General features: G+C 34.7%; 1 protein-coding gene across 6 annotated transcripts in view; it reads left to right on the top strand.

The window, feature by feature from the left end:
- The window catches only part of LOC145684243 (uncharacterized), a 36,688-nt gene extending 18,125 nt beyond the window's left edge, over positions 1–18,563 (top strand). For 3 of the 6 annotated variants that reach the window (XM_081756353.1, XM_081756351.1, XM_081756349.1), the window contains exons 2-4: positions 3,918–4,393; positions 7,354–8,131; positions 11,273–18,563. In XM_081756353.1, coding sequence (XP_081612479.1) covers positions 7,422–8,131; positions 11,273–12,785 — 2,223 coding nt within the window. In that variant the 5' untranslated portion in view covers positions 3,918–4,393; positions 7,354–7,421 and the 3' untranslated portion in view covers positions 12,786–18,563. The remainder of the gene's footprint in view (positions 1–3,917; positions 4,394–7,353; positions 8,132–11,272) is intronic. The other 3 variants (XM_081756354.1, XM_081756350.1, XM_081756348.1) reach the window with 1 other exon arrangement.
- The last annotated feature ends 4,424 nt before the right edge of the window (positions 18,564–22,987 follow it).

Raw genomic sequence — 22,987 nt, 5'->3', positions numbered from 1 at the left:
TATATATATATATATCCCCCTCTAACTCCCAATAGCTTACCCCGAGACACAATATATCTATATATATAGCGTATCTATATATGTGCTTTGCACAAGATTTAAGGAATTTTTGAAGAAAATCGTATGTAACTTACAAACGTAATGATTTAGAACACTGTAGTTTAAACATATAATAGCTAGATATACGAGGAAAACATTAGTGCAAGTTCATTAGTCAATATTTAGTATCACCATAGTTATTGAAATATAAACTTTAGTGCAAAGTAACCCCATAGCTGGGGTTACTTTGCACAACATACAAAAAAGTATGTTCAACATACGAAAATAACGTTTTTGTGCAATATTTTCCCCTCAGTATTTATACATTTTACTTTCTACACAAAACTGCATGCAGTCTACAAATATTGATATTAGAATGATCGTACCGGTATCAGTACTTTGTTTGAATTATCGATATTTGTAAAGAAAATTATGCATTTTCTGGTACTGGCACAGGAACCACCACAGTTTAGGATATGTACCACAAAAATGCCAACTGAGGAACAGAAAAAAAGTCCCCATGAACTGGTTTGCTTTAGTTATTCCGTATGTCCAAGAATTATCTCCACCGTAATTAGCGGAGATTTACGAGGTTTTGGACTTTCAGGATGAAACCCAACCGAATTGCATGATTTATTTTTTAAAAAATCTAATGTTAGTCATTCCTATGCGTATAAGCTAAAAGCCTCCGTCCTAAAAGTCTAGTGATTTCTAAAAAAGAGGAAAAAAAAATAAAGTCTTTGTGAGTGAAGCCTCTCTCAAACTACATTTCTGGATCCGCAACTATGTTCATAATTTATTTTCCAACAAGAAGTTTATTCTGGCATTTTCCTAAATAGAAAATTTACCTAACTTTAGAATGCAGGACGTTCCAGTAATAATAATTTTCTATCTACGCGGTATTTAGAACCGGTGCAAAGTAACCCCGAGTAGAGGCTCAAACTGACTTCTCCCAGTTTTACTTTTTTATGACTTTAAATCGTATCACATTTCAGTTTCAACTATTGCATTAAAGTCCGACTATACACAGTAGTATTCTACGAAACTCACTTTGACGGAAAATCATGTACGTGATATCTTTCAAATCTTGGCGTCCTTTACAGTGACTGCTTTCCATACCTCTAGAACAATGAACCATCCCGGTAATTAGAACTGATGTCAGCCGCCAGAATATGACAGATATATACCTAAAGGAGGTACCTAGAACATGACAGATATATGTCCCAAGCGACGACATAAAAACATAAAAGTACATATCACATACCGTGTATGTACTAGGGATATTGACTAGCATGTGCCCGAAGTGTAATAGGCATCTGTCAGTAATGTTCCTCTAAATAAATAAATGTGTACTTCAAATATACCAAATAATGAAATCATGTATTCTACACGTGCTACGAACATACCTATATTCACCCTAAGGTACATGCCTGACGCATACCTAATATATACTACAGGAAGTGCCGTAGGAAGTTACATGTAAAATTTCAACCGCTATTTTTCTTATATATTTGGTAATGTATACGTGATGTGTTTTATTTCACATGTTCTCCATACCACTTACGCGTTCAAACTTTTGCATATTACAGTAGATTTTTACTAGAACATCAAATCATGTATAATTGTTATGCATTGTAGTATGATTAGCTTGCGGCTTGGCTTTTCTCTAATCTTTGTAACAGCTCTTAGATTCACGATTTAGGAATTTTGTACTTTTCACGATAAGGTTTGGAATAGCGTTATTTGTCATAGCTGATTTTCTATTAATACGTAAGTGCTACCTGTTTTCTTTTACTATTTAACTTTCTTTATCCTTTCCCAGCTGGCCACGACGAAACGGTTCCTACCATGCTTATATTTAATTTCCACCGAAACTGGAGTCGATAGATATAAACACCTTTACATACGTAAAACAAATTTTTAGGTTAACTCAATATGAATGGCATGCGAAATTGATTTTTACAAGAAAATATACTTCCACTACGTAATATATAGCGAATATAATATAACGCAAATTAAATCTAAACGAAATTATATCAGTGATACAAACTTTCTACTATCTTTAATTTACAAGAATTGAATAGTATTTTCTTTTATGACCTAGATCTTTTCAAAAATTATTAACGGCTGATTGGTGGCGTTTGTTCTTCTCACAACAGTATTTATCCCGGAAGTCCACTTTGAAGTTATCGTTGTTTAGGCGTTTGATCACACGCAGTCGCAGGGCCCGTAACCTGCCCTATGAATTATGGTATACAATTGCTCCACACCAATATGGTATACGTCCTCACGTCAGATTTTTCAGATTTTTTTCTTTTTGATGTCTTCAACAACACTCTTACTCGAAAGGCGACTACACAAAGAATGTTACGGTAAGCATAGATTCAAAAAGTTCACTGTTTGGTTATGCTAATCCCACTAAACTCTTGGTGATAGAGTGGGAAGCGGGCTTCAACATTGCACTTCTCGCCAGTTCTGAAGCACACGCCCGAAAGACTACTTTTTTCTGCCAATCTCTCTTCAGTAAGGCTCTTTGGAGGAAAATTCCGCGATGGTTCCTGTCAGGGTTGGCTGGTTTAAACCATGGTTTAAACCAAAAAACAAAAAATGTTCGTAAAAGTGTAAGTGTTCGTAAAATCTTGATGAACACACATTTGTGGGTTATCACGTTTCACTCTCATATATTATTCGTATTATATTCAGACCTAAATTCCCCATTCCTGGTTTCAAGTACAAAGAGGAAAATTTCTCTCGGATGTAAGCCGAGAAGCGGTTTGGATTTCGCTTTAAGCTTATGTAACCCCTTCCAGCGTAACCCGATTGTTGTATAACAACACCAAGGCGAAACGAACTTATTTCTGTCCATATGTGATATAAATACTTAGAACAAATTATTTAAACCAAAAAAAAACTGGTTTAAACCCAAAAAACTGGGTTTAAACCAAAAAATTTTGTTTTTTTCAATAAAAACCATGGTTTCTGCCAACCCTGGTTCCTGTACTTTCGGGATCAAGAACAAAACCTAAGCTTGATGATAATAGGGTCCTAAGAAATGCAGTGAGTGGCCGATTTGCATTCTTGTTCTCCATATAAGGTTCTGGACGACTCGAAGGCAAACGCACGCACATATATACAAATATACATGTATGTGCTTGTGAGAGAGCCAAGTCCCAGAAGCGTTTTCTTTCATACGTCGCTTGTTCAATAAATTCAAATTTAACACAAACTGTTTATCTTATATAATTAAAATGATCGATGAGCCTCAAAAAGCGGTGATAGGTGTTAAATATTGCAAAGTTCACGACTCTAACACCGTTATTATTATCTTCTTTATTCCCTATAATTGGTTTAAAGTTATCCTGTTGTCGTACTTTCACATTGAAATCCCTTAGTAGAATTTCCATATAGTATCGCGAATGTTTGTGAAATATCCGTTCTACCTCTTTGTAAAAGCTGTCTTTTATATCGTCATCCTTATCCTCTGTTGGGGCATGTGCATTTGAAACAATAATATCACATCACCGACCTTAAGAGTAATAAAAGAAAGTCTAAGAAATTCAATTCGGTTAATTGCTGATATTCATTGGTGAACGAAAATTTCTTATTGCAGATTTTTTGTTTCCTTCCCCGTAGAAGAACGTAAAATTCAGTACTTCACAGTTCCATTTATTCCCACGTAACCTTTAAACTCCAGCTAGATCCATCCTGTATTTCCCTAATTCAGTCGTTAAGGATTTTAACACGCCTGTCCTATAAAAACTTCTAATATCCATGTTCGAAATATCATGTCCATTTTCTTTTGCTGCCGTTGTGCCAAGTTATCAGTCCTTGTCCAAGGCTTCTGTGAATCTTTCTGAACAAATGCCTTTTTTTTACAGGATAGGTTGTTAGCCTTACGCAAACCCCCAAGCTGGAGGGCCACCACTTGTCGTTTCTCCGTGACTACTCTTTCAGTATATTCACAGTTAACGTCTAGATCTAGAGGTCTTCTCCTGGATCCGCAACGTGAGGACGTGCCATACCGTGGTGACAGGAGCCCAGAGAAGATACTAAACACATCTCAACAAGTATACTGTAATACTTTCTATGTCAGTAGAGCATTACAAGTACTTTGCAACCAATGGAATGGAATGATTTTGTGAAGTGTTCGCGCAGATATGGTTTGCTGTAGTAGCAGAACTAGTTCCTTTTTCTTTCCATCCTGGAGATAATATGGAATCAGATAATATGTCTTGATCGTTGGACTTTCATCTTACAACCGGATTTTGTGTTCATATTCCATGGGAGGACTAACATCCATGTCGAAGAACGAGAACACATCTGCAAATGTTAGGATGAGCTCGTAAACTGTCAGGTGAGCTTATGGAGAAAACTCAGGGTTAACATCTATTCGTGTAGAATCGCATATCTTTCATAACTATTGCAATTTCTCTGGCTGTAAGATGTATTCTGTGAATGCAGCAGGTCATCATTTCTGATAATCCATAAACAGTTTAAAAAGTCAAAATCTTGAGTCCCCCGTACAGCAGTTCAAATTAACATCTTTACTGTTCTGGTTCGTATGTACATCACTGGAGATTTGCTGTTAATTACCGCTCATGGGACTTAAATTCCCAACAAATCCTTAATACGCTGAGATGGTAACAACAAAAGCTTGTTTCTAGTAATGTTGCAATATGACCGTAAAGACTTCAACGTTTGGGAAAGAAGTGTTGTCTAATACGCGAGAAATAGCCTATAAACAAGTGGCAATGTTGTTCGCCAGGCCCTCCGACACATGGACTTAAAAATCTCTACGCGATAGTTCGAGATGGAGGACACCTGAAACACTGAGGAGTAAAACTATTCTGGTTGAAATCAATAAGGGCTTTGTGATCTTAAAAAAGTTCTGCACCGATTAACGGATCAGAAACAAAATTCGAAATATGCAAAAGATATACATAAAAGACTTGTCAAGAATGTTAAACTACAATATTCAGAAACTAATATATAAACCCCTGTAACCCGTTTGAGCCTTGTGTTAATGAAATATTTTCTCGTCTTTGTAGGAACCAAATTAGCACCAAGACAAATAATGTAACTACCAAAATTCAATATTATTGACTTAATATATTCAACTGAAGACATTACGTCAAATAACTCGTTGGTAAAAAGGGATCCTTAACAATACGGAAACAAATAACACCGTTCCTTGTGGCTAGTTTGATATTCAGGGTAAATTAGCTTTACAATAACAAGCTGTGTTACTTGGACTTTTACATCGATGACAAAAGATAGGGTAATTAGAAAGTATTCCATTATTTTGGGGGTATCTGTAGTAGTTTGTGCTTCAGATGAGGCTTTTGCGGAAGATTCGACATCCAAATCACTTCTATTGTTTTGATGGGAATTAGATTGCTTATTATTGCGATAAATGGTATTCTCATCACTATAGTTTTGATTGTTACGTGAAAGTCTTTTGTCATTACTCTTTACATTATTACTACGTTCCGTAATAGCAGAAACTTAAGCTTCAAAAGGTGTTGGTGCAAGCCATTCAGCTGATCTTTCGGTATAGAATTTTACGAACTAACGCTAGCCAAAAGTAAGGGAGTGTACGTGAACAGATAGTAACATCAGCTGTTGTGATTTGCTCTATGTTACCACATCTCTCGTGGACATAAATCAAGGTTGAAGGCACAGTATTAAACTAAATTTGTGTTGATTCGCCCCTCATTTGTAAACGGCGATACATGTCCATAATTTTTAGATCTTTAATTTTTCTTCAGATTAACTGTGAAGACATGTTATTTGCTGACTACGTTACAAAGCCCTCCGTGGAAATATTGTAGTTATTTGTGCCATCAGGTGTAGTAAATAGTTTTTTATGCTGGTTCACTGTTACATATATAGGTTGGTATCTATGCGGTATAGTTTCAACGACAGTTGACCAAGATTCCAATTACAAAAGTACTTTACTGAATATGATTCAAAATTTTTGCTATAGACTCGTTTAATGAACTTTTAAAAAGTAAGCAGAATAGTAATTGAGGCCTATTCCGGAATAAGGGCACATAGGCCTTTGTACCCTTTGTCCGGAAATCATGTAGAACGAACCGCCATGTTATACTGTAGGTGCTGTGCAAATTTCGCCTCGATACCTTTAATTTTGGCACCGTGGCAATAGTATTTTTATAACTCTGCAGCACTATTTTGGCGCACAGCTGACATTCAAACTCTAGTAGCGGTTATTGCTCTGCTCCTTCCAAAATTATTAATCTCCAAAATGTGGTACTAATTTAAAACGGATACTAAAAGTAAACCTGTGTATAAGAAGATGTGTATAGCTTATAGTAACACGAATTTGAATCGTGAAGATTCAACATCTAAAAGGATTCGTGGTGAAAAATTCTTCAACTCGATTAAGAATGAATTACCCGCTAAAATGTTCTCCTTGGTTACTCAGTGTTGTAAAAAGAAGTGCTAAGAGACTTTCCCAGTGCAATTTTTATGATTCCTTTATAGTGGCAAAGAAAAGTCTCTTCAAGATTCGTTCCTAGCTTCGTGCATGGATATGTCGGAAAAACTAAAATGTGCTCGTGAGTAAAAGAAACCATGCTCTATACGTGGCTGTATTGTGTTAAGGATGCTGGAATGGTTATCGTAATGTGTCAGAAATTGAGAGATATTGACCCTAAGCCTGTTCCTTTTGTAGGAGTGAGCGGAAAGCAACGGAAAGATGTTAGGTCCTTAATGAAGTTCTTATCAGCTGAAGACACCGACTGGGTTAAATTTATTCTGAATGAGTACGAACGGGAAACAGTCCATAACGCATTTATTACTATGTGTAATAGCTTATATCTGTTTTGCTTAGAATTAAGACATTATTGTGTTGCGTTAATAGTGTGCTATTTCTTCAACCAACAAAGATTTTCAATAAAAGGGCTCATAATAATTTATACAAATATGTTTATACATATATAAAATAGTATATATTTTTAAATTTATTACAAGCTATTTATTACTCAAATGGATCTTGTATATTTAAGAAAAGCTTCTTATATGCTCTGGTAAAATCTTTAAGGCTAGTTTTCTCTATTCACGAAAACGGTCTATGTGCCCTTCTTGCGGAATAGGCCTCAATTGTAAAATGGCATGCGTAAAATTAGAACGATGCAAGTAGTTGCTTCATTAACCCTTACCGTAATATACATCCTTCCAATAATGAAATACTATAAGTTATCACAGATTATTTCAGTGAAGTAGGTTGATTTCCGATAATGTTTTGTTTTATGCAATATATTTGTTATAAATTATATTTTTTCTTCTTTCCAGAATTTTCAGCCCTTCCGCTGACCGATAAAAATCTCTAATCTCACCGACCGGACCTTTGAGTTACGTAAATGGCTTTCGATTGTTTCAGTGTTGGTTCGATCAAAGTAGAAATGAAAACGGAAAATGAATGTTTTGAAGATCATGAATGTAAACTATATATCAAGGATAATAAAGAAGTGAAATACAAGGATCCTATTTTTAGATGTACTTCATCATATGTAAAATACAAAAAATCAGCACAAAGTACATTGGAACGATATATGGACATTAAACATTCCATGTTAAGGGAACCTTTTGTGTCTGAATTCAAAATTGCTTTAGAAAGCAATGAGAATGATTTAATGTCAGATAGAAAACTAACTTCAAAAGCAATATGTTTGATCAAGCCTTTACCAAAGCTTGATTTACCTGTAAATGCTAAACCTTTGGTGTCTGAATTCAAAATTGCATTAGAAAGCAATGAGAATGATGTAATGTCAGATAGAAAACTAACTTCAAAAGCAATATGTTTGATCAAGCCTTTATCAATGTCTGATTTACCTGTAAGTGCTAAACCTTTTCAAAGTAAGAGGGAATTTTTGGAGACAAAATTCCTTAATGAAGACGAGATCGAGAAGAACATTCAAAATAGCGATTGTCAAGAAGTAGATGATAATCCTCAAGATAACGATTGTCGAGAAACAGATGATAGTCCACAAGATAATGACTATCAAGAAACAAATGATAGTCCTCAAATTAGCGATTGTCGAGAAATAGATAATAGTCCTCAGAAACCTAGGTATGTTTAAATTTCTTCTTATCTGAGTTTCCTTATTTTTTTTAAAAAATAATATTTGTAGTAATATTACAGTAATTCTCAAATTGTTTGTTTATTTTTAATTACGGTAGAAAAATCAGAAGCAATTCTCAGAATCAAACGAAGAAAAAGTCGAGTACTTAGCTTTGGCATGCATACTTCCTCAATGATTTTTGCGTATTCCACCTTTCAGTGAGAAATATTGTAAATGGCGATGTTGTTTCTCGAAATATAGGAAAGAAGAATAGACATACTTTTCACCGTATTTTTCGAAATAAATAATTGGATGAATGAAAGCAACAAAGTTCGATTTTAAATTAGTAGCTAAATACCCAAAAGTTAAGATAAAAATTATTTGGATGGCGTTTCTTTGTTTTGTATTTCTTGATAGGCGAGTATGTCAGTGTTCACTAAAACTAGCTCAATAATGAATAATGAACCCAGATATTGTTTATTTATAATGCATCCTATACACTTCTGTCTACAGAAAGGCTAGAGTGCTTTCTGGAACAAGTTTTAAAAGATATCTTAGATCTTCCAGTATTTTCATAAGAAGGAACGGTATGTAGCCGGGTCGTATGTAGAAAGCATAGTTAATGCTGTAATAAGGTGCTTATATTGCAAGGATCCCCACATCACAACAGACGCACGTGTCAGCTCAACACGTGCTAATGATTACAAACAACCTAGCCGACAACAGGCCAACCCGGAAGACACCGGGGAACACCGGAAGCAGACGGACCTCACGGAAGGACCCGAGCAGGACAAATAAAAGGAGGAGCATCCAGCATCAGTCGACCAACTGATCGCCTAAACTTTACCTTCCTATGTTGCTGTGGACTAGGAGCACCTCTTCCTTACCCTATGTCGCACTGGGCTAGGGATCCATCTTAAACTTATAATCCAAGTCTAACCTACAACCTGCCAAAGTGTTCTGGAAACTGCCATGAGTGGAAGGGGCACCCGGCAAAACATTTAGTATTCCTTCACTTGGTCATTGAGGAAGAGACATTGAATTAGAGACACTTGTATTTGTTATATTTTATAATAAAACTTGGTGAAGGGGAAAAGAGACCCGGTCTATCATTTGACTCTACCAAATATTACAATATATAAATTGCAAAGGAAGCTAGGTGGCTCAGTGGTAGAAAGCTTGCATCTGGTGCGGGGGTACCTGGTTCGTTACCTGGCCTTGTAGGTTTGTGATGGACTACGTTAAACTCGAAGTTTGTGGTTGAGAACATTTTTTCTTGCGTTTTTTCAGGATGGTTCCGTTACCTCCCAGATTCTCATTCCATCAATTTTTCCGCCATTATTCATTTGCTTTAATCATCGCCTTTCTTGTCGTACAGGGAATAACCGTGAAAAGTTAAACTCAACTATTTCATTTCATATAATCTAGTAGCCGAGAGAAAGACATTTAAAACCTCACTTGCGTACCTATTTCCGTATATTTGGACGTACGTATTTCCAGAAAATCAGTGCATAAATTGCTTATTATTTGCATTCTTTGCATTTAGTAAATAATTTTGTTTATTAATATGTACCAACTATACATACACATCATGGTTTCTTTACTAAACAAATTATGCTTTGTCATGTTTCACTCAGTAAAATGCTGAAAACTAATTCTTTGTTTCCTAGCTCATCTCATTCTATAATAAGAAGATATACATGTTAGAGTAGTTCTACTATGTCTAAAACCATAGTGACAGACAACTATTATTTTATCTTTACTTAAATATTAAAGCGCTGTATGCGAATCTGTCAACTAATTTTAAGAATTCAGACAATGGAAAAATTGATCTTAATTCAATATTCATGAAGATTGAACTAAAAATGTAAACTTTCACCGAATCTAAAATATTACGATAACAAAATGTTACAGTTGTGAGGGAAAATAAACACGGTTAGGGCAGGAAGTGTAAGAAAAGTGTTCCATGTTTCAGTAGTATAAGTTAAGGAAGATGTTCCAACAAAATAGTGCAGGGAATAATACTTGGTAGCTTTATGCAGCTGTAAAAGAGTGGTGTAGATGAAAATATTAAAAGGGTGTTTATTCGGAATATAGAGAACTAGCTACACGTAATATCCAGCGATGCGAAAAATATTATTAGGGTAATGTGGATGAGCGTAGTAAAGGTTCCTTATGAGAAATGTCTAAAGCTCGGTATGAATAATTAGTAGCGGACAAATATGAAACATTGTTAACTTGAAAGAAGACAAACTAAGAAGATACTAAGGAAAAAATAGCTAGGAAATAGAATGTAAGGTGAGGAAAGAAGTTAGAGATGATTGTAATTAAAACTGATATTAATAAAGCTGCTCTTTAACAACTTACACAATGGATCTAGGACTTAAAAGGGGATCGTAAATGAAGTAAGACAAAATCAAACGGGAAAGTGGTAATTAATTAAATTACTTATAAGGTATGTGTTGCAACATAATAACAGAGGGAGTTACTCAGGAGTGAATAGTCCTGTAATATTAAGAGACAAAGCGCAACGCATTTAAATTTGAAATAAAAAGAGCACGAAACAAATCAGAAAGTGTCAAATATGCAAAAGAATTAGGAATAAAAGGAAATTTTATAAAGAAATACAAGGGGTCACAGTAGATAAGAAACATAAAGAACTAATTATTTCACCACGTATTACAAATAATACAAAGGCAAAAGCGGTAATGTAAAAAATGAATAGCAATATTCTACACCTGTCTAACAACAAACCAAATTGAACATTTAGATATGAGGAAACATTTTCATGTAAATATTAAAGTTCAGAAAATAAATATCTCCAAATTTTAAGACGTGATAAAAATTTGTACGAAATTAAAAATGTAATAAAAATCTCGTACAAGGTTTCTTACGAATGTCCTCCTTTCTTGGCAATATATTTTTCATCACATTTGTCGTAAAATATAACGCAAATATATCATTTTAATTTCAGTGAGATATTTGCATTTCATTTAAAGACATATCGAAAAACGCATCTTCTGAAAATGATTTAGTTCACCAATGCAATTATAACTTAGTAAGTATATGTTATAATGTTATTACCAATATATTTCTAATTCACTAGGACGTTCAATTGTTGATGCATTATTTTGAATTCGGAATTTCAGGCTACAAAACAATAGATATCTAGCGAATCCAAACACTCTTACTTTAGAAAAAGAATTATTGAATCATGAAGATAAAGAAAGGAGCTATTGTAAGAAATGTGGCGAGAAGTTGAGACAAAGTTCAAATTTGACAACCACAATTTTAAATCATACAAGTGAGACAGGTCAGTATTGCAGTGATTGTCGTAAAATTTTGAGTCCAGAATCATCTGCAACGAACGTGTACAGCGAACATTCTTGCAAGATATGTGCCAAAGCGTTTTCAAATAAATATGCTTTGAAATCGCATACGTTATGTCATACAGACGAGAAACTTCATTCCTGTTCTGTGTGTGGTAAATCATTTAATCGAAAATGTAACCTGAATAATCACGTGTTAATTCACTCAGGTAAAAATCATCATTATTGTAAAGAGTGTGGAAAACGATTCAGTACAGTAGGGTATCTGAAAATTCACATGCTAAAACATACAGGTGAAAGACCTTTTTCTTGTGGAGTATGTTCAAAGAAATTTACTACGAAACATTACTTGAAAGAACATATGTTAACTCATACAGGTGATAAACCATATTCTTGTTCAGAATGTGAAAGAAGGTTTACTGCAAAACAAAATTTGAGAGCCCACAAGTTGATACACCTAAAGGAGAAACGTTTCTTTTGTGAGGAGTGTGGTAAAGGATACATTCAGAAGTCGAACCTAAGAGTGCATTTGCTAAGGCATACGGGTGAGAAATCTTATTTTTGTCAGGTATGCGGAAGAGGATTCATTCAAAAGGGTAATTTTAAAGCCCACATGTTTACACACACAGGTGAAATAAATTTCTGGTGCCATGAATGTGGTAAGGGGTTCGGCCTCGAACGTAGTCTCATACGACACACGTTAATACATAAATCTAAGAATGTCCCACTCGAAGATTGTATTAACGGTTCCAGTGAAGAACTACTTTTGGATAATGACCTAACAGTTAATGATAAGAAACGCCATATTTGTAAGTTATGCAAGAAAGAATTTCCTACACTATGGGATTTACAGAGGCACTCGAGATCACATACTAAAGAAAAGCCTTACTGCTGCTTCGAGTGTGGTCAACGCTTCGCTTGTAAATCAAACTTGTCATCACACGTTTTAACTCACTCATTAGAGAAACGCTTCAAGTGCGACGAATGTGGAAAAATGTTTACTCAAAAAAATGGTTTAAAATCCCATTTATTAGCCCACTTGGATGATAAACACTATTGTTGTGAGGTTTGTGGAAAACAAATCAAAAACAAATCCTCTTTAGAATTTCATACGCTAGCACATGCCGGTAAGAAAGACCACATTTGTCACGTGTGCGGTAAAGCGTTTCTATTAAAATCAAATCTCCGCATGCATGAATTAACACATTCAAATAAAAAACTTTTTTACTGTCATCTGTGTGGAAGTGGGTACTTAAGGAAGTCCTATTTGGAAAAGCATATTTTATCTCACATGCTGGATAAAGGACCTGTAGTGGGAAGTTTTGGAAAATGATTGAATTAAAGATCGCTAATCGTTATCGTGACTAAGAGTTTCTTGAGATACACATTTTTCTCTTTTTTCAGAAAAGTTTCATGTTTCTCAGATCTGAAACCTATGTTGCATATCTTACTTTGTTATTTTCAGTATGGTTACTGAAACTCGTGCGGTTCCGAGGAGGAAAGTTGCGTAAGAATTAAAAAAAATACTGCTATTTTGATACACGCTGTTTTCAGAAGTGATAAGACAAAGTGGTATGTCACAAGTACAATTTCTGCAGGATATACTACATCTGCAGTCAGAGTTAGCAGTTCTAATGTTAAATCTGCTGTTTGAAGAATTCTATTATCGCGGCGACATGGCCTTGAGATTTAGGCGAATATCTACGTTTAAATATTCATATACTTGTGACATCTTACAATTTCTAGTTACACGCTGTGATGTGTCATGAGCTTTATTTTACGTCTACTCGTTTATCTCTTGTAATTGTTCGTATTCTCCATAATTACTTTTCCCATATCTAAAAAATAGACCACCATTAATATGGTTTCCTTCCAGCGGAAAGTAAGTATGAAAGTGCAGTGCAAAATACGCATATGTACATAAGTCTACAACTTTAAGATCAAATTTATTATGTCTCCAAAAGAAGATATAAGAAATCTATGCTTTGTAGTACAAGTACCAAATCTAAGATATAATCCACGATAATGGAACCCTCGACACTGGTCTACAAACAAGCGCGTATACTTTCAGAGCACAAGATTCCGATGTGCCGAGCCCCTTAATTTCAATATTCAGTTAAATTTTTTGTAGGTAAGAACCGCATTGTTTGTTAACAGTATTACTAAGAAGAAAGATTGGCTCTCATTTGTTAAATTTCAATAATTTGCTGAAAACAGATAGTAATGATGTGTTGCTTTTTATGTCTTATTCTCACATGAGCAATAAGATGGATCGAAATGAGTGGTTATTTATCAAAAGTTTTCCAACGAAATAGTACTAGGTGTCAAAAGTTGGGTATTCAATAGTATGACTTTCGTAAGGTTTTTTTATAACTTTGTACTTTATCTTCATTCCCCGCAAGGGCATTGAAGTTTTGTAACTTTTACCAAAATTTGAATTTTTTGAAGTCATTGAATTTTTTTAAGCTGCCCAATGAAATCGAACCAAGTGACAGTAGTCGTATAATGATCAGATTGACTGTAGCAATCATGATTTTAAAAATAATTTGCATCTTAGTTCCCCGAAAAAGCCTGATATTTTGGAGTTTTTAAGGTAAATTTTGGAATTTCACTGAAATTAGTTTTAAAATTCGCCAAATCACTTCATACTAGCTTAAGGCAGAGTTGTGTCCACTACTATAACACCCATAGTTTTAAAATAATTTTCGTGCATTGTATTATTATCCGTAAAGAGCTTAAAATTGTGGAATTTATGTTGTAAATCTCAAAATTCTTGAAGACACTGACAATTTCCAAGTACTCTCTAATAATATCCTACTAGATGTCGACTCTTGTACATGACGTATAATTTCGATGATTTTCAAAAATATTTTTCCTTCATCTTCGTTATTCCCAACAATTTTTAATATGCAGTTTCAGAATAATATCTAAAAATGCATTGAGCATAATATTAAGATACGTTATGTAAATTTAACAATTTGCATTTAAATTTGTTTTGATATGCAGCTCTTTTCTGGTTCCAAGAATTCATCACAAGGAGGTGGCTGCATGTACAGTACCACCAATGCTCCCATCTCATCCATCCTACCTTTGGAAATTCTCTTTCTAACTAGTTGGTTTGTATGCTGATTTTGTTTTCAATATGGAAATAGTTGGACATTTCTGTATATCCTTTCACAAATGGCTCGGTTACTTCCCATTCCTGCCAGTTAATTAGATCAACAGAATGATGAGCACTAAAATGTATTGTTGGAATACTGAACTTACGTGAAGGAGGTGTTTGTTTTGAGTTTTGTGTGTCAAGGATTCTACGCATAGATACCAGTAAATTTTTCCGGATACGCGAAGAAACCATTTCGCTGAATTATCCTATCTACAATGAGCTTTAGTTCATTGCTCAAGTATCGTGTAAAGGCTATAGTAGGATATAAGTTCATAAGAACATCCTTGATAATAGAATTACATTTAATGTAAGACCACAGCAGAGCATGCACTTTCATGATGAACGTAACCAGCTCCTTCAAGTTTGAAGATGGGTCAGTAGTGCATATTTATATTCTAAGCGCTTTGTTGGTAGTAGTAATCCATCTTGCATGGTATAATTTTCCAAAACTTCTTGATGCAGGATTTGATGAACACTCAGCAGCAGATATTGCGTTACAAATATCCCACATATATCTTTGGTCTGTGCTCAGGTTTCTGATGTCTTTTCGTTCTATGGCCGGGAAACTCCGTTCAATCGCTGAAAATTAACGATGGGTAAATCCCCACAATTGGTTAAACGGTTTCCTGTAATTCCCGATAATTTTCGAGGACCCACTTTTGTGCCATCTAAATAATCTAGAACAGTGGTGTCCAATTATAATGAGCCTGAGGGCCATAACCGTCTTTACTACTAAGGTGGAGGGCCGCTGCTAATAATAATAATAATAATAATAATAATAATAATAATAATAATAACACTGCTCTACAATGATTTTGCTGTTTGGAAACTATTATGGTTTTCTTAATCTTTTTGACCTGAGAAATCCAAAAATGTAGTTAGTTTTGCTCTATCAAGTACAGTTTTCTTAAAATAGAGGGGAGGGGAGAGGAAAATAACCGTATCAATGTATATGTCGGAAGAAGTACTGATTATAATTACAAATATAAAAAGATACTTTCGATGCCATAGCCTTCTGATTTCTTTGAATTTGTAATAAAAGATGTGCAGTTACTTATTCTGCTAACATTGGAAAAATATGTACTGTATCTGGTAGCACTGAATGATATCACAACGCGTTACACGTTGGGAACGCAATAAGAGCGTTGTTTAAGCTGTGATTGCGAGAACTATAATGCAGAGGAATGGAGGCTATTCATCGATTCCAACAAGAGAAGTTTGAACGGTCTGCTTCTTCACAACAGCAACCAACAACCCTCTGTATACCTATTATTCATTCTGTACATTTAAAAGAGATGTACGAAAATTTGGAAATGTTAAAAAAAATAAATAAAATAGGAGGATCAGTGGTTATTGTGCGGCGATCTGAAGGTGATATGTATGCTTCTTGGACAGCAGTAAGGGTACACCAAATATTCATGCCACATTTTGCAAATGGAACAGCAAAGAACGCAATAAACACTGGACTCAAATTGATTGTCAGCAAAAGCCGCAATATAGAAAGTAAAAATGTGAAAAACATCTGTCTCGAAGATCCTTCAAAAGTCTATTACCACCTTGCATATTAAACTGCGCCTAATGGGACAATTTGTCAAAGGTCTGAATAAAGATGGGCAGTGCTTCCAGTGTCTAGTGACAAAATTCCCAGAACTTTCAAGTGCTAGGTTAAAAGAAGGAACATTCATCGGTCCTCAGATCAGAAAGTCTCAGATCAGTCAGACTTTGAACATTGTATGACAAGTGTTGAAAAGGAAGCATGAAGTGCATTCAGGGACGTGTGTCATAATTTTCTCGGGAACAACAGAGACGAAAATTACATATACATTGTGTCTAATATGCTCCAGAAATTTAAAAGATTAGGGTACAAAATGAGTCTTAAGATTCATTTTCTGTATTCACATTTAGTCAGCTTTCTTTCTAACTTCGGTGATTAAAGTGAAGAACATTATGAAAGATTTCACCAGGACATCAAAGCAATTGAATTCCACTATCAGGGACGTTGGAGAACAACAATGTTGGCGGATTACTGTTGGAACTTTGGTACGTGAAGATTCACAAACTACTCACAAAAGGAAGTCTAGTTTTAGGAGCTTCCAAGTGAAGAGGCAGAGACAAAAATGAGGTAAGTTGTTTATCAATGACCTTCAGCGACGTAAATACGATAGTTGTCGCCTGGGGCAGGAACGAGCCTTAGCGCCCCCCTGACCAACTAAACCAAAACGCTCCCCCAAATATTTGCCCAATTTGGGCCCTCCCAATCCGGCACCCGGGGCACAAGCCCCGTTTGCCCCTAGTTACGCCACTGATGACCTTAATTATTTAGAATATCGATGTTCAGATTAGTTCTGATGCAAAATAATGTTCCTTTGTTAGAAATACATAGTCATAATGTTACTCTATATTAGCAACGTTGGTGTGTAAATAGCAAAATTTACGCAATCATTTTTCCCGATTTGTGAAAAAACCTGACGCGATGGGGGGAAAGTAATTTCATTTTCGTAATTAGCAACCTCAAATTATATAAAAGCAGGTGTCAAATCAAAAACAGCTTTCAAAAAGTTTCATTTTGTCGAGCAGTGTTATTATTATTATTATTATTATTATTATTATTATTACACCACAGAAGAAAAATATAAAAAAGTATATTTGAAATATTACATACCTATTCAATGTGACTAATGAGGGTGACTAGCAGCGTTTACAAGGGCTGGGGTATCGACATCCATTCCTGTTGTTGTAAAAGATGTAAACCGCAGAAGATGTAAAAGAGAAGGATCTCCAAGGCAGCTTCTGGAGCGATTCTTTACAATTTTCATGGTGGAAAATGCACTTTCACACAGATAAGTACTACCAAACATTGACACTATTTTCCGTCACAACTCACAAATTTTAGGGAAATGTTTGTTAGAAAGTAGCCTGAAAAATCTACTCCTTTCTTTGTTCTTGTCTGAAAGAATGGGTCAGTCTGAAGGTCACAAAGTTCGAGCTGTAAGTTTGGAGGTTGTTCTTCGATGTCTATTGTCAATGGATTAGTAAATAATGCAATGTCGTGTTTTAGTTTGTCAAAATCTGAGAATCTCGCATTAAATCCATTCGTGACACTCTCGATGTCTCTACAGAACTCAGAAAAATTAAATGCTTCATTTTCAAAATCTAATGTCAGACGATTGCAACTTGGAAAGTATGCTAAATTTTGTTTATCACAAGAAGTGGTGTATTTCTTGCGCGCTATGGCTTCTAGGCAAAGTTCGAGGAACAAAGGGTCTGATTTAAAAAGTTAGATCAAATATATATTCGTTCATTGAAATAATCGTCCCTTTCAGCAACGATTACATTACCAACTCCAGTGTTGCCATGGATGCTCGCGCCTTTTTGTTGTATAGAAGCGCTAAATGGATGCCTTATTCCGAAAGAAGAATGGAAACATTAAAAGAATGAATGAATATAAATTAAAATATTATCACTTACAACAATCGTAAATCATGAAAGCTTTGTAGGCTGCAGAAAATGGTTTGGCGGGCCACCATTTGGACAGCCCTGATCTAGAATATGCCTTAGAATCTATCGTAAAAAATACACAATTTCCGATTGTTGCGTTGAATGAAGATATACAAATTGTTTTTAAAATCATGAAATCTGTAGCCAATCTAATTATATGCAACTTCTGTCAACTAGTTCGATTTCATTGCGCAGGTTTTAAAAAAACTTCAGTTTTCAGAAAAATCAGAGTCAGTATTACTGTATCTGAATTGTTTTGTTAATTAGCTATTTCTTTAGATATTGATTGCGTTCTTTATGTATAGTAGTGCGATCCTGAATTTAAATTTTTCATATTACTTAAGTAGATTAAGTTTCTACTTAGAGTATATTTTATGCTTATCATATTTTCATGTAGTGTTTATTATTTTTCTTGCCTAGAAGATAATATATTTATTTCATTTTCTTGTAGCATCGTAGTATTTGTATTTTCCCTTTAACTCCATTTTTCTTTATTGTGATTATCCATTTAAGTCTAATTTCTCTACTGCAGTAAGAGTATTTCTTTTAGTTTAACGTCTCTTACTTTCCGAGGCTAAGAGAGGTGGTAGTAGAATTAAAAGAATGAGAGAAGCTCAGCAAAATCCCCCCCAAAAAGTGCTTTAAAAATAAGCTGCAGTGGGCGAATTTGAGATTGAACACCGAAACCTAGCCTTCAAACGTGAGAACGCTACCATGAGTTACAATACTTCTGATCCCGATGCAATTCAACAAGAAACTTAGTTATGCTACGATGTATTAACTCTGTATATAATGGTTCATCTTTCATACTCAGATTTGCGTGATTTACTTATTTATTACATCATATTCGTTTATAATTCGTACCGTTTCTACTGCTGTACCATTTTTTATACTTTGTTTACATAAGCATGGTGTATTTCATTAGAAAGATCAAATCTAATTTGGAGTTAAGATTATCTGCACGATAATTTGTAACTCCTTTACTGGTAGTTGTTTTAAAGCGACAAATTTCAAATACACTTTTCGATGCGATAATTTCCTTTAAAAATTGTAAGCCAATTTCGTTTTCCGTTTCGGTTTACTGTGACGATGTGCAGGTCTCTTTCTGTTTACTTCGCTCCTTAAATTCCACATAATGTAGAGAACTGCTCACGCTATTTCGTTAGCGGTTGTCACAAAAGAAATATAATTCAATTAAACCACGATTTTCATGGGAAAAGTGGATTAATCTAGGGGAATGACAACAGTATTTCTAATTAGTTAAGTTTATTACATATTCAAATTGGTAATATACAACATTTAATTGGATGATTCAACAAGAGTAATTTGATATCTGATAGTTCATTTGATAGTTTGATACCTTAAATTTAGGTCTTTTAACATGCAAGATATTCACATATTTAAGTTATTGAAGATGGAAGGTAAAATACGAATATGCGACTTCAGTTCTTAACCTTGAAAGTTTTACGGTAGGTAGACAAATCATTTTGAAGTACTGCATGACATCTCTAAACTTGAATTTTATGATGCAACAAGGGCTTATACATACCGTATGGTAGTATTCTTGTAACTCTTAGAAGCTTTGACGATGATTCTGTCTGCTCACAACCGACGTCTCGAATTTCTTGAACCTCTGGACCTCGGAACTTCTGAACTTCTGAACAACCGTTTGAGACCTTGAGGTCCTTTTATATTATTTTCGAGGGACACACCCAAGCCTCGTATCAGTCAGTTCATCCGTTTTATCATCTTCACACATATGGAAACCTATTGCTCTTTTGCATTCTGATTGGCTCTTAGAGACTGCACATATGTACACACGTGTACTGTTACAGCCGGATGAATTCAATAGCATGATTTCTAGGCTTATCTATAGATTCCCAACTATTTAACCAATTTCCGCACATTAATGCGGAGTCACGTTGTCAAAATCATGATTATATATTCTGAATGATGACTATGAATAACCTTCAACAAGTAAACTTTCTACAAAATTGCGCAGCAAAAGCAACATCAATCACCTTCAGAAAGTTTTACATATTTCCTTTCTCTTACTAGCTTGTGGCAAGTCAAAAGAGAAAAATGTCTTTTAAAATGCATATTAATTCAAAATGATCTTTTCAATTCCTTCAATAAAGAGCAATGTAACCATATTTTTGGATTCAGCGTCACATTACTGAATTTTGACGTTGGGGAACCGTGAATGAAAATGCTTTTGTCTTGTGTCCTTTTTTATAAGATAACGTTAGGTTGTCATAAAATTGTCAGATGTCACACCTCACTAAAAGTACTAATTACATAACATGATGGCATTGACATTGTCTTTGGTATACCAGTGCTCACTGAGAATCAGATTTTGAGTCTCATTACTTTAATTAATATTTGTTGTGTATATTTGAAATTGCTTTTCAGCTCTGCGCTGATGATTTCGTTCCGCGACATCTTTAAATGCGAATTTTATTACAATTTACAATTTTGTAGTATATATTTAAACTTTTCTAACGCGAAGGACTAAATTTCTGCCATCCATTTAATTCTTTTATAACATTTTCAAATTCCAGTTTTGACAAGCTCTGAATTTTGTTCTATTTTTGTTCCACCAATAAAAATCTGCACCATTCAAATAAACGAAGACAACTATATCAAAGTTATAGAGTCCATTTAGTTTCTGCGCGACGTCTTCAAATATGATTTTTTTACTTCCTTACAATATTCTATTACAGAGTTCTTACAGACCTCGAAATTCAGAGAATACTTGGGAATTTGACTTTTGTTAAAGAAAGTGCCATAAATTATAGAAAACTTCTCGAATGTCAAAGAAATAATTGAGAATTTCTCTAATGTTAGGAAAGCAAAGTAGTAGTTTCCAAAAACCTAGGAACCCCCTGAAAAAGTAATTTTTTGTGGGGATTAAGAGATCGTAGAACTCAAAAATATAAATTGTTTAGTTATATTTGGATTAAGTTATACAGTATCTAGGAGTATGTTGTGCTATTATTTGTCGCTAAGTTCTCAACTCTTAAAACAGTTAGTATTCAGCATCTTGAATCTATTAATATAGACAGCGTGACGTCTGAGATCTTGGGAACTGAGATACGCGGTTCTAACCGATTTTAAAAAGGAGTAGCTTCTACCTTTGAACTGTTTGTCAATATATATATCTCTATCTGTCTATATCTATCTATCTATCTATCTATATAGATATAGATAGATACAGTAGATAGATAGATACAGGGTGTCTCACCTAACTTTGCGACCTAAAATATTTCCCAAATGACAAAAAAAAAATTGACAAATCTAGTTATGCAGGAATGTATACCCATGCCAGGGCCCTAAAAATACTCTAAACAACAAGTGCCCACAGGGATCCCATCATAGGGCCCCAGGGGCAACTTAAAAATTTCAAAGGGAAACACCCTATTTTTATTGCAGATTCTGATTCTCAGATCAAAAGTAAGCAACTTTTATTTGAAGCATGTTTTCGTTATTCAAATAGTTGGCGTGCTAATCGTAATAAAACAAATATCATCTTAGGTATGTTCCCTAACTGCGACCTAAAATATTTCCGAAATGACAAAAACATTGATAAATCTTTTACGTAAGAATGTACACATGTAAGGAGCCTATAAAATTAGGCTATCATAGGGCCACAGGGGCCAACTTGAAAGTCTTAAATGGGAACTCGCTATTTTTATTGCAGATTCGAATTTTGCGATCGAAAATATGCAACTTTTGCTTGAAGAGCTTTCGTTATTCTAATAGATGGCGCTGTAAAAAGAAATATCATCGTACGCTACGTGGGATTGATAATAAACTAAATATCTTGGGAAATACACGTGTAATTAAAAAGCACAAAATACGTGACCAATATTTTAGAAGCGCTTTGCATAAAACGAAATTATTTTCATTTTCATTTAAGGCGACCATGGTAGACCATTACGATATGGAAAGGAAAGTTTTTGTGTTTTGCAACAAGAAACAGCCTCCCTAGAATTGTAAAGGTGAAGCAGACCAATGTGTTTGTTAAATATCACTTGACACGGGCAGATTAAATAAGATCATTATTTTACACTAGTATGCAAAATCAAATCACAAAGGAGATTTCACAGTATAACAAATTTACAAAACTTGGATAAAGCGCAAAGAAACCTAATTGGTATACAGAGCTATTGTAAATTATCTTCCTGAATTCAAAGGTTAATAACTCACTTTTGTTTAGTCACAATGACATGCAGCGTATGTTAAATATGAGAAAACTCATTTTTTTTTTTTGTTTATAAACACATGCGTGTTATGTTCCTTGTCACTCAAGATACATCAGTTTGATACTCTAATTCTTTGCACACTCTATTTTACATCCCAGAATCGAGAGATCAATCTTCTTCTTAAATGCGTTGTCAAAGTTCAGTTAAATTGTTAGAAGAGGTAACTGATACACTTGAATTTAACATAACCCTAACTTCGTTGAAAATTCCGTTTCACGTGAAAGTAGAGAATAATAAAACGTTGTCTTGTCTTCGTTTCCTCTATCTAGATTTATTGTTACCCTAATTACGGAATGCGCAACTGCACATCAGCTTTGCCAGCCACGTAGTGTCTTCCTTTTTCTTCGAAGAACTTGATTATAATGAGTCCCTTGCCTCTCATGACTTTGTTGTCTAAAATTGGCAGATGAACAAAGTGTAACTGATATTTCACAACATATGCTCAAACTGCACACCTTTCTTGGTCTGGCGGTGAGCAATTCGATGGTAAAACACAAATAGTGCATTCCTGATGAGTCCAGTTTAATAGGTGCAACTTCATGAATAACACTTTGACGAAAATTATCCAAAGTGGCTGGCAATGTTTGATATACGCGGATTTTTACATGA

Source organism: Thermobia domestica, chromosome 4 (assembly GCF_964235325.1).
Source record: "Thermobia domestica chromosome 4, izTheDome1.hap1.1, whole genome shotgun sequence".
In the NCBI taxonomy this organism is placed as follows: Eukaryota; Metazoa; Arthropoda; class Insecta; order Zygentoma; family Lepismatidae; genus Thermobia; species Thermobia domestica.
The sequence above is the reverse complement of the archived record's forward strand: the minus strand, read 5'-3'. Positions and strand labels throughout refer to the sequence as shown.